General features: G+C 40.7%; 1 protein-coding gene across 4 annotated transcripts in view; it reads right to left on the bottom strand.

Annotated features, from left to right (window-relative positions):
- COL12A1 (collagen type XII alpha 1 chain) overlaps positions 1-17096 on the bottom strand; it is a 154475-nt gene that overhangs the window by 56812 nt on the left and 80567 nt on the right. For all 4 annotated transcript variants that reach the window (XM_087718861.1, XM_087718858.1, XM_087718860.1 and 1 more), the window contains exons 26-35: positions 16912-17051; positions 15764-15893; positions 13498-13637; positions 11828-11960; positions 11702-11728; positions 10602-10744; positions 7272-7401; positions 3701-3840; positions 3320-3449; positions 1426-1568 (exon numbers count right to left, since the gene is read on the bottom strand). In XM_087718861.1, the coding sequence (XP_087574987.1) occupies positions 1426-1568; positions 3320-3449; positions 3701-3840; positions 7272-7401; positions 10602-10744; positions 11702-11728; positions 11828-11960; positions 13498-13637; positions 15764-15893; positions 16912-17051 (1256 nt within the window). The remainder of the gene's footprint in view (positions 1-1425; positions 1569-3319; positions 3450-3700; positions 3841-7271; positions 7402-10601; positions 10745-11701; positions 11729-11827; positions 11961-13497; positions 13638-15763; positions 15894-16911; positions 17052-17096) is intronic.

Here is a 17096-nt window from a genome sequence, read left to right as displayed (position 1 = left end):
TGCACAACTGGAGAGGGGGGTTGCATGAGCGGCTGTTCTGCTCTCCCTCTCATGCCTCCCAGCCTCACAATGCCCTGGTCCAGTTCTCTCCGCAGAGCCAGGGGATCTCTGCTGCCACCTCATGGCTTTTTCTGCAGCTTCCAAACCGAGTCTTCCAGCAGTGGCCGCTCTGGGTGTACGTTCTATGGTTGTGGCCACCTGCTGGCAGAGCGTACAAACATAGAGCATACGCCCAGAGTGGCAACCCCCCTCTTCAGCTAGGCACAGAGCCGCTCACCAACCTAGCAGTATCCCGAAGGCACTAAGCAACATGATCACCTTTGCCTCCCCCGCCCCCCTGGTTCCCGCAGCTTGGGACCTTTGGGATACTGCTAGGTTGGTGAGCAGCGCTCTGCCTGGCCGGAGGTGGGGGTTGTCCAGGGGGCTTATTTGCAGGGGAGGGCTTATTGAATTGAATTGAATTGAATTTTATTATTTGTATGCCGCCCTTCTCCGGGAGGGACTCAGGGCGGCGAACAACTCAAAAGGGGAAAAGGGGAACATAGAACAGAATACAAGTAATTAAAATAACCAAGAATCACACAACCATACAAGTCGAGAGGGGAAGGGAACTCATAAACCCCAGGCCTGCCGGCAAAGCCAGGTTTTGACGGCTTTTCGGAAGGCCTGGAGAGAGGTGAGGGTCCGAATCCCTGCAGGGAGTTCGTTCCAGAGGGCCGGAGCTGCCACAGAGAAGGCCCTCCCCCGGGTAGTAGCCAGGTGGCATTGGCTGGTAGACGGAACCCGGAGAAGGCCAACCCTGTGTGATCTAATGGGTCTTTGGGAGGTAATTGGCAGCAGGCGGTCTCTCAAGTACCCAGATATATTTTTGCCCACCAGAAAAATGTGGCATGGCCATATTATCAGGACATGTCGTAATTTTGGGAAATACGGTATCTCAACACTCTCTTGGAATACTTATGCAGATTATACGTCTGCATACACCCTACCAAATTGTGAAATGTCAAAATGTTTGATATGACTTTTTTATATCTGTCCGACTGCTGATGTACTTGGGTGTTAAATTTTTGTTATTATCTTTTTCCTATACACTGCTTTCCCCTCCTCCCAATGCACCGAGATAATTTTTTAACTTTGACTATGAATCAATGAATTAAAGGACTGAAAACTCAGAAAAATCCAATATTGGAGGACACGAAGTGGGCTTCCATGATTGAGGGTGAGCTTAACTCAATGTTCTTACTCCTTAGTCCAAAAAATTAACTATTATGCTGAACAGGTTCTAACCACAAACTGATATAAGTTATGAAGCTGTCTCTAAGAAGAATATTCAGAATATTCATGCATTTACAGTAGAATAGGATGCATTATTTCTTTTTCATCAACCAGAGATTGCTTTGGAGATAACTGAATTAAATTACTTACAGATTCTGGTGGCTTTGTGGCAGCTAATGGATTATAGACAACTTTGTATTGCTGCACTGGACCTGGTGCGGGCTCCCACTGGACGTTAAGGCTGTTTGTTGTTGGGTTGTAAACTTGGACGTTTCTTGGTGTCCCCCTTACCACTGAATCATATAAAACAATTTTGCATTTTTAAAGAAATCCCCCTATTTGTAGACTCTGAACAAAGTAAAATCACAAGACTTAACTATCATATGTATGAGCCATGGTGGCGCAGTAGTTAGAGTGCAGTACTGCAGGCTACTTCTGCTGCCTACCGGCTGCCTGCAATTTGGAAGTTGGAAGCTCAGGGTTGACTCATCCTTCCATCCTTCCAAGGTGGATAAAATGAGGACCCAGATTGTTGGGGGCAATATGCCGATTCTGTAAACCACTTAGAGATGGCTGTAAAGCACTGTGAAGCGATATGTAACTCTAAGTGCTATTGCTACATCAGTTACACTTTATGTTATTTGTGTAATAATGTTATTTATGTAAACAATGTCTATGTCATTTGCCTGAAGATACTATGTAAGTCGAGAAAATTTTGCAATAAGCATCATTTGCACAAGGATATCATTCCCTAAATAATGTCACTTGTGTCACCATGATGACTTCAATTTATTGGACATTGGGGAATAATCAATAATCTTCCCCACTTCCATCCCTACCAGTCTATTAAAAGTAGGTTCCATTGTAATAATTTTGGTAGTACTGAAGAGGATCAGTTCTGGAAGAGAGAACTATGTTTCTGCTTGCGCTAGCATACTCTAAAGCCAACACCTGCATCTGGATTTGCTTTAACTGTTTTATTAAATAAGCCAAAAACACCCTTGCAAACAAGCAGATTATGACTTTTTTTGCCAATTTCAGTTCAGCTCCCCTGTATTTTTTCTACCATGCCTAGATTTTTGGGCAGAGTATAAACAGATTTTTTTTATATAAAGTAACCATAAATCATAGTTCTGAGCTCAGTCTTACAAAGAGTCCATCATTAAAACAACCTGGATTCATTAACTAACAAACTGGTTTTAAATGTGTTTTCCCATGGAGCTAAGCCAAAAATAAGCAAGCCACTTTCAGATTAGGATTATATAGGGACTATATGGGCTAATATCTACAAAAATACCTTATTAATTTGAGTCACCTTACTAAATTGTCAATGATTTGTACTATAGCAAAATGAAGTACAGTAAGCTTAAGCCATTTACAATCAGCAAGCTACCTAATTCTATTTTAATTTGATGAATTGTGGAATTCACCAAATTCCTTTGAAGCTACTTTTTTCAAGAGGCAACAGGACTTTCTGGTTTTTCTTTGAAGACATTTCACTTCTCGTCCAAGAAGCTTCTTCAGCTCTGACTGGATGGTGGGGAATGGAAGGATTTCTATTTCTTGCATGGTCATTTGCATTCTATTTAGCAAGTTATTGCGGCCACTTAGGGTTTTTTTCCCTGTGTCATCGGGGTCACCTGAATAGTGCAAATGGATGTGGAGCCTTCTTGGAACTGTTGAAAGGATTGTGTTATAGATTGGAGATCGATGATGTTGTATCCCTCCCATTCTACCCCTAGCCTCTAACACAGTCCTTTCAACAGTTCCAAGAAGGCTAAACACCCATTTGCACTACCCTGGTGACACAGATGAACCTCCAGGGGGCCTCAATGACTCGCTAAAAGAATGCAAATGACCAGCTGTCTGCAAGCAGTATAATCCTTCAATTCTCCACCATCCAGTCAGAGCTGAAGAAGCTTCTTGGATGAGAAGAGAAACGTTTTCAAAGAAAAATCAGTTGCCCCTTGAAAAAAAGCACCTTTGGGACAACCATGAACAGGATGACTGAGAATCTCCATAAACAATCCTCAGTTCTACTTACGTGTTTTCCCCGTATCAGACGCCCGACCTCCATCACCTTCTGAGTAAACAGGGACAACGGTTATTTTGTACGGGGTGTCGGACTGGAGATTCCTTAGAGTAGCATAGTTTGTATTCCCAGGCAATGTTACCTGTCAAAGTTTAAAACGGGGCATGTAATTGGAAATTTCATGATGTTCTTAAACTACTTTTTCTAATAACATAAAAGATGACCTTCGTTTTCATTAAAGTTCTCTTATTTTATCCATATCTAAAATCCTGGAGGAATTTGTTATCAGTGGTGAGTTCTCCATAATTAAACGGGGTCACATCATTCTGAGGAGCCTCCAAGTTTCTGGACAGAAACTACCCAGGTACAAAATATGCATACAAAACAAATTACCATTTCCTCTGTTCCGCCTGCCACAGGTTTATAATACACCTTGTACTGACGGGGATTTCCTTCAGCATGATCCCATCGGACATTTAACGTGCTAGTGGTTGGATCATAAACTCTAAGATTCCTTACAAGGTTGAGAGGTTCTGAAGTGATTTAAAAATATAAGAAAGAAAGATTAAATATTTAGATATGCATTCATATCAAGGTTGTATGCCTTAAATGGGAAGCATCTTAAAGTTGGGGAGGGCTAGCTATATAAATTGATATAACAAAGTGCTGTCCTAGTTGTGAAAGGTAAAGGTTCCCCTCGCACATATATGCTAATTGTTCTCGACTCTAGGGGGCGGTGCTCGTCTCCGTTTCAAAGCCGAAGAGCCACTGCTGTCTGAAGATGTCTCCATGGTCATGTGGCTGGCATGACTAAAAGCCGAAGGTGCACGGAATGCTGTAACCTTCCCACTAAAGGTAGTTCCTGTTTTTTCTACTTGCATTTTTTAGGGGCTTTCGAAACTGCTAGGTTGGCGGAAGCTGTGACAAGTAACAGGAGCTCAGTCCGTTACGCAACACTAGATTCGAGCCGCCAAACTGCTGACCTTTCTGATTGATAAGCTCAGTGTCTTAGCCACTGAGTTACCACGAATGGCATAAAACTGACACTTGAATCTCTGCCATGTCCATTTCAACTGTTCATTCTTAAATGCATTGCATGGACAACCTAAACTTACAGTTTTCTTTAATCTAAAGAAAATGTGAAAACCTGCGAAAAATACTGCTTCTTGGAATAAAATTCTCCGCTACTGCTTTGCTGCTGTTGCCACTTTATTTCTGAAGCTTAAGGAGGGCTGAGGAACTTCACTACTCAATAGCCATCCAGCTGTACTATTGATGGTATAACTAAGCTCTTGTGTTCCTGAAGCCATTAAACTCAGAGGGTGGGAAATCCCGTTCTCCGCTGACAAAAGGAAGAGATGGAATGACATAATCTTTCAGCAGGCTGGTTCAGATTAACCTATCTCGCTACATGGCTGTTCAGAAATAGAAAGCTTTGTGAAACAAAGACAAAATAAAAACCAAAGCAATAAAGATGCTTCCCTACCATCAATCACATAATGGTTATTAAACTACTATTCTCATCCTTGTGGGGTTAAATGTACCTACCCATTGCCACTATTCAGTAAAAGTTAAGTAATTGCACTGTAGTTTCTCCTAGTAAAACACATTTGGGCAATGAGTTTAAATACATTTAACTCTGATATATTTTCCTCTCTCATCCAAATCAAATATTTGGAGAAACCAGATAGTTGTGAAAGTTAATGAAGAGCACACTTTTAAGGAATAAATGGGGAGGCATAAGAATCCTATTTTCAGGAACTTTAATATGTGTGTGTTAATATTTAATGATGACCCTTTAAGGGTCCAGCTGTAGAATGTCAACACAAAAGTGTTTTTCCAAAGAATGAAATGAAAGTAGACTTTATCATTATGGCTTCAACAGCCTTTTTTGGTGGGGTAATACTCTGCTGATTACATAGATTTGAGGCGGTATTTTTCCAAACTGCATTCCAGAGAGAAGTCCAGAGCCTGGAAACAAATGAATTGCAGTGGACAGAAATGGATGGAAAGCGGGGGAAAGAGAACAGTTCATTAAAAGGCCATGTATAATTGTGATGAAGCCATCCAGCTTTTTTGTTATTTCTCAGTGCTCCAAGGTGAAACAAAACACCACCTCTGGTTTGTTTTATTGATTTGGGCCCAGAGAACAGAAGCCCTATCTTGGGGAAAGAAAGCTGGATGCTACACAATAACTGTGCAAGAATTGTGCACTTATCATTCAATAAAACAATCTTCTGGAAGAAATAAACTTACATTAGCCTCTGCCTCCCTTTCTCACTCACACATACAAATCATTTAAAGAAATGAAAGCTATAGAAAGGAAACCTTAAATACAGGTAGTTGTCAAGAAACAACAGGTCATTTAACAACTGTTCAAAGTAACTACAGGTACTCCAAAACTACATATGACCCTGTTTCAAAGTTAAAGCAGCTGCAGTGCTTTGAGGAGCTGCCGAAACAATTCAGCCTCATGCAGGATGTTTGCAAATCTAATTTACTGTCCTTCTATTAACTGAAGGCTCAAGCTAAGACTTAAAGGCGAATCCTTAAAAGCTTTGCAAAGACCCAGCATCCACCATTTTGTTGCGCAACTCTCTAGTCTGCTAAACTTTTGGAGATGTTATTGTTTTTCTTGCAGTTTGAGGGAAAAAGCTGTTGAAAGATTTTCTCTCCTTGCTTGCTCAGTTCTTCTACTTATCTGCCTGGAGTCAGGGTAAGTTTTTCAAAAGGGATAGAGAGCAAAGGCAGGGAATTTAGGTTTAGCACCTAATTGGGGGGGAAGGGGGAGATCAAACAAGCGATCCCTCCAGTGGTGGGATTCAAATAATTTAACAACCGGTCCCTAATGCCCTGGCTGGGTAGGCATGGCCAGGGGTGTGACAGGTAGCATTCAGCCTTCTGCAGCCTCCTGGGAGCAAAAACGGGCTGTAGGGGGGTCACACACCTCCATGTCCCATTTTGGGCCTAGTAGGTCTCTCTGGGAGCCCAAACGGGGCATGTGGGAATTCCTGGAAGGGGCGGGGCCAGCCAGCAATTTAACAACCGGTTTGCCCGAACCGGCTGAATCCCACCATTGGGTCCTTCCTAGAGTTTTTCTGTTTTGTTTATTGAAGAAATGTGGGTTTCTGGGGAAGAGAGATGGTTAAGCAAGGGAAAGATTTTGGAAGGCTCCTCCAGAAACTGCTGCCTTTACATGCAAAGGATGGCCTCCTAAAGCCTATCAACAGTCTGGGGAGATTTGCATCCTCCCAGCTGTTGGGGCAGAAAGCTTTGAAAGGCTAGGAAACCGGTCCTTTTTTTGCCTCAGAAAGGCAGGGCACCTTGGCAGGAGGAAGGGCAGTGGCAGAATTAGGAAGGCAGGGTGCACCCAGCATGTTCCTTCCTCATTGTTTCTCAGTGCCAAGAGAGCCAGCTGTGCAAGGGCACGCATGTGAGGCACAAGAGGGGTGGGAAGGAGAACATGGGGTATCTCGGGTTGAGAGAAGCCTTGGGAGGCCTGAGGCAGGTGGGCTAGTCCCTTCACTAGGCCTTTCCAGGCACTCCCCCACCCCTGGGATCCACTTTACGACCCATGCATTCGTTTAAAAAATGCAGTAGGGAGACCAAGGATGGCTGGTATTTGAGGCAGTTCATTTAACATTTGTCGCGACTTCCGAGCCTAGTGGGCAGGATCCATTTATGGCCGTAATTCAAGAGCCACCTGTACTCGAAATAAATCCTAATTTAAATCCTACTGTGGACTTGAATATAGTGGAATGATGTGAAAAACAGCAAGAGAACAAAGGAAAGAGAAATTGTTTTTTTTAGAAGTTGATGATGTGGCTTTAAAAGAAACACAAACGAACAAGGGCCGTATGATAATAAACTCCAAAAACCTGCCAACTTCCCCAAATCATTTGAAAATCTCTTTTTGTGATTCTGCTTCAGTGAAAAACAAAATGTTCAGAAGGGTTTCACTTACTGGTCTTGCCCTTTCCTGATATTTGTCCTCCATCCCCTTCGGCGTAAATCGAAGAAACCGTAATGCGGTAAGGGGTTTCAGGCTGCAGTTTCTGAAGCACGATATTGTTCTTGTTTCCTCCTACAGTGGCCTTGAATACAATGGAACGACATGAAAAACAGTAAGGCAACAAACCAAACAGAGTTTAGTCTGAAAAAAGAATGATGTCTTGCATGTTATAGAGATTCAGATTCAGGTTCCTAGCTCAGAATGACAGCACTGCAACTATTTCATTTAAACATTTTATAACTTGTTAGGGGGGCATTTTTAATTGTCTGCTTGATTATTTGTCAGACACAAGAATGACAAGACATCAGTCAATGCAAGGATTTTAATAAATAAAACAGTTGTTTTATGTCTGCATATTGGTTAGAAAATATAAACATGAGAATGCTCATGTGGCTGATGTAGTGGCCCACCAGCAGCCAGCAGAGCTGGCAGCAGATTCGGACAGCGAGGAGGTTGGGGAGGAACATGGGCCAGTCCTGGAATTGGGGGAAGGTTCTGATGAGGGCTCTGCATCGGAGGCAGAGAGGGGACTAGAGCCGTATGCTAGTTATCAGCTGCCTTTGGAGTCGGACATTAGTGGGGCAGAAGAACAGCTGGAGCCTGTTCCCAGTGTGTGCATGTGTAGAGCTGCCAGGAGAAGGGAGCAGCTAAGGAACAAGGGTCGACTCGGGAGTAAAGCCACAGGTGGATGGTAAATAGTCCCTCCCATAGGGAATAAAGAAGAGCGAAAGGGGAGGAGAGTTTGCAGGAAACCATTCGTTTCCTAATTAGTGACTCTCCGATATTCCTTGCCAAGTTCTGCAGATATTGGCCTGTCATCTCTCGAAGCCAGATAAGGTGTGGGACCATAAATCCTCCTTTGAAAAACTTTGCCAGAGGCTAGTGAAACCAGCAACAGATTCGGAGTGAGGAGGTTGGGAGGAACATGGGCGAGTCCTGGAGTTGGGGGAAGGTTCTGATGAGGGCTCTGCATCGGAGGCAGAGAGGGGACTAGAGCCGTATGCTAGTTATTAGCTGCCTTTGGAGTCGGACATCAGTGGGGCAGAAGAACAGCTGGAGCCTGTTCCCAGTGTGTGCATGTGTAGAGCTGCCAGGAGAAGGGAGCAGCTAAGGAACAAGGGTCGACTCGGGAGTAAAGCCACAGGTGGATGGTAAATAGTCCCTCCCATAGGGAATAAAGAAGAGCGAAAGGGGAGGAGAGTTTGCAGGAAACCATTCGTTTCCTAATTAGTGACTCTCCGATATTCCTTGCCAAGTTCTGCAGATATTGGCCTGTCATCTCTCGAAGCCAGATAAGGTGTGGGACCATAAATCCTCCTTTGAAAAACTTTGCCAGAGGCTAGTGAAACCAGCAACAGATTCGGAGTGAGGAGGTTGGGGAGAAACATGGGCCAGTCCTGGAGTCTGGGGAAGGCTTTGATGAGGGCTCTGTGTCAGAGGCAGAAAGGGGGCCAGAGCCATATGCCAGTTATCAGCTGCCCTCGCAGACATCAGTGAGGCAGACAAACAGCTGGTTCCCAGTGTGCGCATGCGCAGAATTGCCAGATGAAGGGAACAACTAAAGATCAGGGGTCAACTTGGGAGTAAGGCCGCAGAGGGATGATGAATGGCTCCTCCCAGAGGAAATAAAAGAGGAGCTAAAGGGGAGTGGAGTTTGCAGGAAACCATTTGTTTGCTAATTGGTTAGTGACTCTCCGATATTCCTTGCCAAGTTCTGCAGATATTGGCCTGTCATCTCTCGAAGCCAGATAAGGTATGTGACCATAAATCCTCCTCTGAAAAACTTTGCTGGCTGTGAATGAGCAGAATTCACTGTAAATTAACAAAAGGGTTTTTTGCCAGGACAAGGAGTTTGTTTCATGCTCTTGGGAAGACTCGGTCAGAAGAGCTGATTAATTAAAAGCTATATTATACCTATAGCTCCCTGGCATAGACATTTGTAGGGAAAGGGGGAAGAAAAGGACAAGCATATAGCATGACATCACAGTGCAAAACCTGGAACTTATGACATGTAACCAAAGTCATATCATCACGTAATTGCCTTTTTTGTTTCATCGTCCCAGTTTGTAACTGACTCATTCACCCCAGGGCCTTCGTTCAGCTTTTATTATGGAGATAATATGACAGGAAATTTCAGCAAAATCCAATTGTGAGGACATGCAGCAAAATTAACTATAACTCTTCACAATCAACATCCAGTTATATGTGTTTCTCTCTATGGGTGAGCTTAGTCTATTTTAGAAATCTTGCATTGTTTGAAGCACAACTAGAAGTGTTTTCCTGGAACTTTTCTCTCCCTCTCTTTCAAGTAAAATTCTACACTGAGATGTTTCTTTTATCTAACAGTCAATATTTCCTCGTTGTAATGTAGGAAGCAAACCAGAGGTGGGTTCCTACCAGTTCACACCTATTCGGTAGAACCAGTTCATCAAATCTACCGAACCGGTTAGAAGAGGTTCCACCAGTGGACCCGGAAAGCAGGCCACACCTACAAAAGAGGTTCCAAAATTTTTTGAAACCCACCACTGGTCCTTGGATATGATTATTCTACACTATCATGCTCATATTTATGAAACTCAGTGCCTCTGTGAAAGGTAAGGATGCCTATTGCATTTGTGGTGCAATCAGAATATTGCGTGTGTTGAAGTTGTTTTAACGCAAACCAAAGATGCCTTTTAAAAAACAAGTTTACATCATATTCTTATGCATGCCAGTGCTGTGTGTGAGGTAATCTAAGGTGGTTCTGACAAGTGTCGTCGGCATCTTCATATCCGGTCACATGGGTGACAAGCCACTCCCATCCGGTCACATGAGCGACAAACCACTCCCACAAAGGAGGCCACACCCACAGAGTAGGTTCGAACAATTTTTGAAACCCACCACTGAAGCAAACTGTGACCTGATTATGCAAAATGTTAAAACTATAAAAAAAAGAACCCCCCCCCAAAAAAAAATCTGTTCAGAGTGTTAGACTGTTAAAACGTTTAACAGTCTAACACAGGGGTAGTCAACCTTTTTATACCTACCGCCCACTTTTGTATTTCTGTTAGTAGTAAAATTTTCTAACCGCCCACCGGTTCCACAGTAGTGGTGATTTATAAAGTAGGGAAGTAACTTTATACAATTTATAAAGCAGAGTTACAGCAAACCCCTACCGCCCACCATGAAAGCTGGAACGCCCACTAGTGGGCGGTAGTGACCAAGTTGACTACCACTGATCTAACACATTGAAACTTTTTAAAAAAAAAACAGTGAATGCTTTCCCTCTGGAAAATTAATTACCGAAAGTTCAGGACCACTGCCTATAGTGGGTCGGTAATTGATCCTATAGCGTTGCACCCGTCCAACGGCAGGATCCCACTTGACAGTCAAGCTATTAGATGTTGCATTATATACCTGGAGATTTCGTGGGGGACTTGTTGGTACTGGAATGGAATTATTAAAAGAGTTGCTGAGCAGAATATTATAAAAAACAATCATTCTATGCTATCGTATGAAAACTAGGTACTCATGTCTGAGAAAAAAATATTTTTAACATTTTCAATTAAATTGAGTTTTTATTTAAAATTAAACAGAACTGTCAAAATTGGGAATTTAAATAACTGTATCTTCCCCAACATATACCAAGTATATTTTAAATAACTTCACCAACATATGTCAAATAATATTTATAAACTTCACCAATGTATACCAAGTAATATTCATAAAATACAACTATGCGATACTGCACTGGGCAACCAAAAAAATGACAGACTTGCCAACTATGTGACTCTAGGTCAACAACAAAATTTTAATCTAACTAACTCTTAATCTAATCTATTTCATATAATTCCTAATAAGGATAAAATGAGGTTCAGGTGAACAGAATTTGAATGCATGAAGGAAGTTAGGATGTATGTATATTATTTTCCCATTTATATAACAAATGCTAAGAAAAAGTCAAGATCAAAAGCTTTGGGCAAGATCCATGATGCATGCTATTCAGTGTTCATAGCATGAGAGATCTATGGTGCAAACACAGTATTCATTGCTTGCACCACAACTCTTTAGCTTCAGCTTATGCCTTCTAAAAATATGCTATAAGTCAGTGATGCTTCAAGATGCTCATTGAGCATGTAAGATAAATGACTGAAGGGAATTTTTTATATACAGAGTCTCTCTCTCTCTCTCTCTCTCTCTCTCTCTCTCTCTCTCTCTCTGTGTGTGTGTGTGTGTGTGTGTGTGTGTGTGTGGTGTGTTTATGTGTGTGTGTGTGTGTGTGTGTGTGTGTGTGTGTGTGTGTGTGTGTAATTTTCCCCCCCAGAGATATCTATTTGCTATCTTTCCTATTCTTTCCACTAGCACTAATTTGCAACATGCTAGTCATGAAGAGAAAAACCTACCTGGTGTTGTTATAGGCACAAGGGGCACTGTAAAGAAAGATAGAACAGAGATTGAGTGGGTATGAAACCTGTGTCCTTTAATCATCCCAAATTATTAATTAATTAAGGTATTTCAAAATTGCGTACATGTGCGTTCACTGCCAATCAGCTCATCACTCTCTGATTCATCAGGATAAATTGCTGTAACTGAGATGTCATACAATGTGTCTGGGATAAGGTTTTCAAAAAGTTGCGTATTTTCATCCCCATTCAGAATTGTCTTCGAAAATAAGAGAGGAAAGAGAACAAAAAAAAAATTAGAAGAAGTTGCATAGCAAGGAATTAATGTATCCATAGTAAACATTTTTAATATGGTAAAGTATATCCTGTAAGGTTTGTAACCATTAGCCTTTCTCAATGCACTAGAAGAACCTGGCTGTTTCTCCAGGAATTTATTTGCATTAGGTGATTACATGAGCTCTAGTGTTAACTGATGAGTTTTTCAGTAAATGAGGTTATTGTTTATCCCTGGGTGTGAGGCTTATTTGTGGGTGGGTTTTCAAACTACCCAGAGTCAAACTGTCTCCCCCCCCCACCTCTCTCACTCACATTCACATACAGATATAGTTTTATATTAGCAAGCCATGTTCAAGAGGTACTATCAATTCTGAATATCTACCTATCTACCCTGTTTCCCTGAAAATAAGACCTCTCTGAATAATAAGCCCAATTGGACTTTTGAGCTAAAATAAGCCCTCCCCCGAAAATAAACCCTCCCCTAAAATATTTCAACACAACAGCAGCCATGAGGTGACCACGCTCGCTGCCTTCTGCACCTCAAAAATAATGAGACCTCCCCAAAAATAAGGCCAAGTGCTTATTTTGGGGGTCAAAAGAAAATAAGACCCTGTCTTATTTTCAGAGAAACAAGGTATCTATCTATCTATTTATCTACCTACCTACCTATCTCCATCCATTCATCAATATTTCTGAACCACCCATTTGGTTCCTAAACCACTCACAGAGGGACTTTATATGTGATGAGAAGGGACCACTCCAAAAAATTCACCAAAAACCACCATCTTCAATAAAACCATCATCTTTAAAAAACAGATGCCACCAAGCCAACTAGCATTGGGCTTTACCTCTATAAGAACAATGGTATTATTCAGAAGGATAAAATAAGGAATAGACCCTAAATTACAGACCAAGATCAAAGAGAGATTCAAGAAGAGACATTACTGCCCTGAAATCAGGATTCTATTATTGCAGCCTCACATACTGAAGAAAGGAGGAAGAAAAAATGTTTCCTGATATTCCTTAGCTACAAATACATTCTCCATCATTCTGACAAACATTAATTATCTTTAAGGGTCAATCATTTGTGGCTGATGGGCACCTCTGAAATTTTGAAAACATATTAGAAATGCTCTTAGAAATTATTGCAATGAAGATTGCTTATTTATAAAATAGTTATCACAATGGGAGTGACCATCACAAGGCATCATCTTACCAGAAGAGGTAATACTGCTCTTAATAATCTTCTCTAGATTAAGTTAGAGGCTGATACTTTATTTTGTAGCACAACAGGTTCCCATGTGTTTATCTTTCAATTAAATATATTTTAAAATCAGGTTTAGGAGGAAACCTTATACAGTAGTAGCCAAGAAAATATTCATAGACACATAGGCATATTGATAAGGGCATCTCTGATTTTAGTTATGAGTAAATGTAACTGCTTAAATTTCATATACTCACTAGATTTACACTTCCACACTTGTTGAATTGACTCATTTCAAGAATCCAAAAATTCCTACCTCCTGTTTTTCAGGTTCACCATAAGGCCCCCACATTACTCTGTAGAGAGCTACATCAGGTGCTCCGTGATCCCAAGTACCTCTGAAACTAGTTGTGGTTACTTGATCTGTTCTCAAATTGATGGGTGCTGGTACAGGTACTGTAAAGTGGAAAAGAGAGAGAAAAAGTCTATGCTTATATACTAAATCACTAGATACAGAAATTTACTGCGTAAGACCTTTTTGTTTTGTGGGAATCAGTGGTGGGTTGCAGGCGGGACGCCCGGAACACCAGGTACCATTCAGGTAGTGCGCCGGAGGGCCTACCCATCCACCCACACTCCTTACCTGTCCTTTAAAGCCTTCGGGGCTTCTGCGCATGAGCATGGCACATACAGCACCTGTGCGACGCTCTGCCAAGCAGCTGGAGCATTGCGGAGGCATCGCTGGAAGGCATGTGTGCGCACATTAATGTGGAGGATGCCGGGGCCCGTTGCAACCAATATGGTTGCAACGGGATTTGGAACCCACCATTGGTGGGAATATACACAATAATTTCCCCATTTAGAACAATCTTCACTTTTTCTAAAGCTTCCCATATATCAAATGTTGGTAGAGCTAATATTTACACATGGCAAGTTCTGGCCCATGAATGCTGAGAAAAACTCCCAACAAGTCAAGTTTCAAAACTCTATTTCAATGTTTTTTAGAGAGGAAAACTAATTAGGGAATTGCAGAAGTGATTCAATTGTCATAGAGCTGAATGCAAGACGTGATCTTATTGCAGTAATAAACTAGAAGATGATCTGTTTGTGGTTCTCCCAGGGTCATATGTACAGCTATTGTAGAAAACTATCACAATTCAATAGAGATGCTCTTATATTGCTTAACTGGAAGCATTATGACATAAAAGGTGCCAATTAGAACATGTTGGACTGATAACACAGACGCGATATTGTTCATGTGAAGCTATGAAATTGAAATAAGTCTAATTTTTCAAATTATGTATCTTTAGGCTTAAGATTGAAATATGCCACCCGTACTGCTGATAACAATTTTTTTTCTGGTTGGGATAAGAAGAAGCCTATTCACTACTGATACATTGAAAGAGGCTTCATTTCAAAGATTTCAGATAATTTTACTGATTTGAATCGGATATGGAATCTATGTATGACTTCAGAAGTGGGACTATTGAATGTAATAATGAAGCAATGTTGTTAGATTATATTTACAAAAAAAAAGAAATTCATAATCTTGTCACATAGGAATCATGTACATATTAACTCAGCCAACCAACACACATCATCTCCACAAAAATTATATCCCCCAATTTTCAATGACTTTCACCATTTTATTAACAGCTCATCCACTAAACTTTACCTTGGCAACAGCAGTGGAAACAAATGCTCAGCCCAAAGAGATTGGGGCACTAAAGAGTTCTGATTTTGTAAAGGATTCCCACATGGTGACAAGAAACAACAATGTTGTCCTAGAGAACTTCCAACCCAACTCAAGGTACCAATGCTGTCCAACTTTCATTTAAAAATATTCAGAGAATACATAAACTAGGCACTGCAACATGTTCTACCTGGGACTACCCTTGAAAATGACTTGAAAGCAGCAGCAGCTAAAGGGTGAAGTGTAATTTCAAGGTAAAACACATTGAAACATCACACTTCTTATGGTGTGGAATATGCAACCTTAAAGGAAAAGGGATACATCTGCCTAATTACCCAAGGCTGCCAATTAAACCAGTGGATTGATAGATGTGGTAGCCAGATCGCACAAAACAAGAACAAAAGAAGGAATGCAAAGAGAACAATTTCTTTTGTAGATTTTGTTTGTTTGTTTGTTTATGGTGGCAAATGCAAATCCATATCCAGAAAAGAAAAGACAGATATTGGACAGTTATTAGGCATGCAAAGATCTGTTAATGATCCACTTCAAATTGTGAGTAAACTTTATGGTGCCATGGCTTTTGAAAGGCTATAGCTGCTTCAAAGATCATTATTATTTTTATATTTCATCTGGATATACTGCATTTCAAGCAGATTCTTTCTTAACAAATGTATCAGCCAAGCAACAGATGAGCGCCTTGATAAAAAAAACATCATAAAAGCACTGATACTCATTCACAAAGGTATGTAAATGCAACACACAACTCTTATCTATTTAAAGTGACAACATTCTAATGTATTTTCAGCATAACCATCTATAAAACCGTATTTCAGGCCACACCCTTGTATGAGAATCTAAAGAAGCCCATTAAGCAACAGCATAGACTTACAAGTGGTGGCTTCTGCTGCTACGGGCACAGACAGCCCTTCGTCATATTCTGCAGCAAGTTCTACATGGTAGAGTGTTTTTGAAAAAAGATCAGGAAGAGGCGTGCTGGTCTGGGATGGATCCACTTTTATCTGCATAAACAAATTAGCCAGATTTCTTTCTTGACACTTATTTCACCAGGCAGTAGAAAGTTTACAACTATTTCTAATATATTAGAATTCCAGTGTATGTTTATTTTCAAACGAGCTACACTATCGGACATTAAACTGCATATATTATCTGGGATATTTTTTCAAACTACGAAGGAACAAAATTCTACACTTCTCCAATGATCAACTTAAAATATGTGGCACTTCCTTTATTCAATCTGTTTGAGAAGTGCAATGATAGATTGCTGTTTGTAGCTGTTCAAACTAGTATTCCAATATGTGGGGTGAGTAGCAATAGCACTTAGCAATAGCACTTAGACTTATACACTGCTTCACAGTGCTTTACAGCCCTCTAAGCGGTGTACAGATTTATCACATTGCCCCCAACTACAGGGGTCCTCACACTCATTCAAGTTCTGTTGACTCAGGCGGCTTCAAAGAGATGCTATGGCTCTCACAATATATTTCCATGTGTGTCATTATACACATTAGAAAAATTTTACATTATTTTCAACATGTTATTACATGAATATCGTAAATCACAATGAATTTGATTTGTTGCCTAACAACCCTATTTCCATTGCATCAAGATATTGCTAATCAACTTTTCACAGTGGTTATTCTCCCTGTTTATATCACGTCTTCTAAATGACTGAAAACCAAATACTGTCAATTTTTAATACAGCCTGAATTCCCATCTTTATGCTAATATTCCCATTTTTTTTTAAATTTTATTTTAAAAGTCCCCTCTTTTTTTTTTGCTATGCAGGTTCATATATCTTCCAATTTAGACTTCAATTTTGCTTATAATAATAAGATCCTACTCATGGTACAGTAATGATACTGTAAATGGTGCTTACAGTATCATTAAAGCCAAAGAAACTAAAATCATTTGATCTTAGCTTTACAGATCATGGACTTTGGCTCCTATTTACATCTTATCAATACCTATAAAATGATCCTGATTAAATATTTAATTTATTTTCACACATAGATTTACCTCTTTTACTTCATCTTCTTCAGCTGCTTTATATCTCACTACGTAATTACGAACTTTTCCAGGAGCGTGATCCCAATTGACTTTCATGCTGCTGTGAGTAATGTCACTTAGCCTTAATCTTTTTGCTCCACTTAAAGGTACTGAAAAACAAACATAGTATTGTCCAAGTTCTTAGACAATATTTC

This window comes from Thamnophis sirtalis, unplaced genomic scaffold (genome assembly GCF_051295495.1).
Source record: "Thamnophis sirtalis isolate CommonGarterSnake01/CBP01778 unplaced genomic scaffold, rThaSir2_p1.2 scaffold_6, whole genome shotgun sequence".
NCBI classification, from domain to species: domain Eukaryota; kingdom Metazoa; phylum Chordata; class Lepidosauria; order Squamata; family Natricidae; genus Thamnophis; species Thamnophis sirtalis.
Note: the sequence above shows the minus strand (reverse complement) of the source record. Positions and strands in the feature narration are given on the sequence as shown.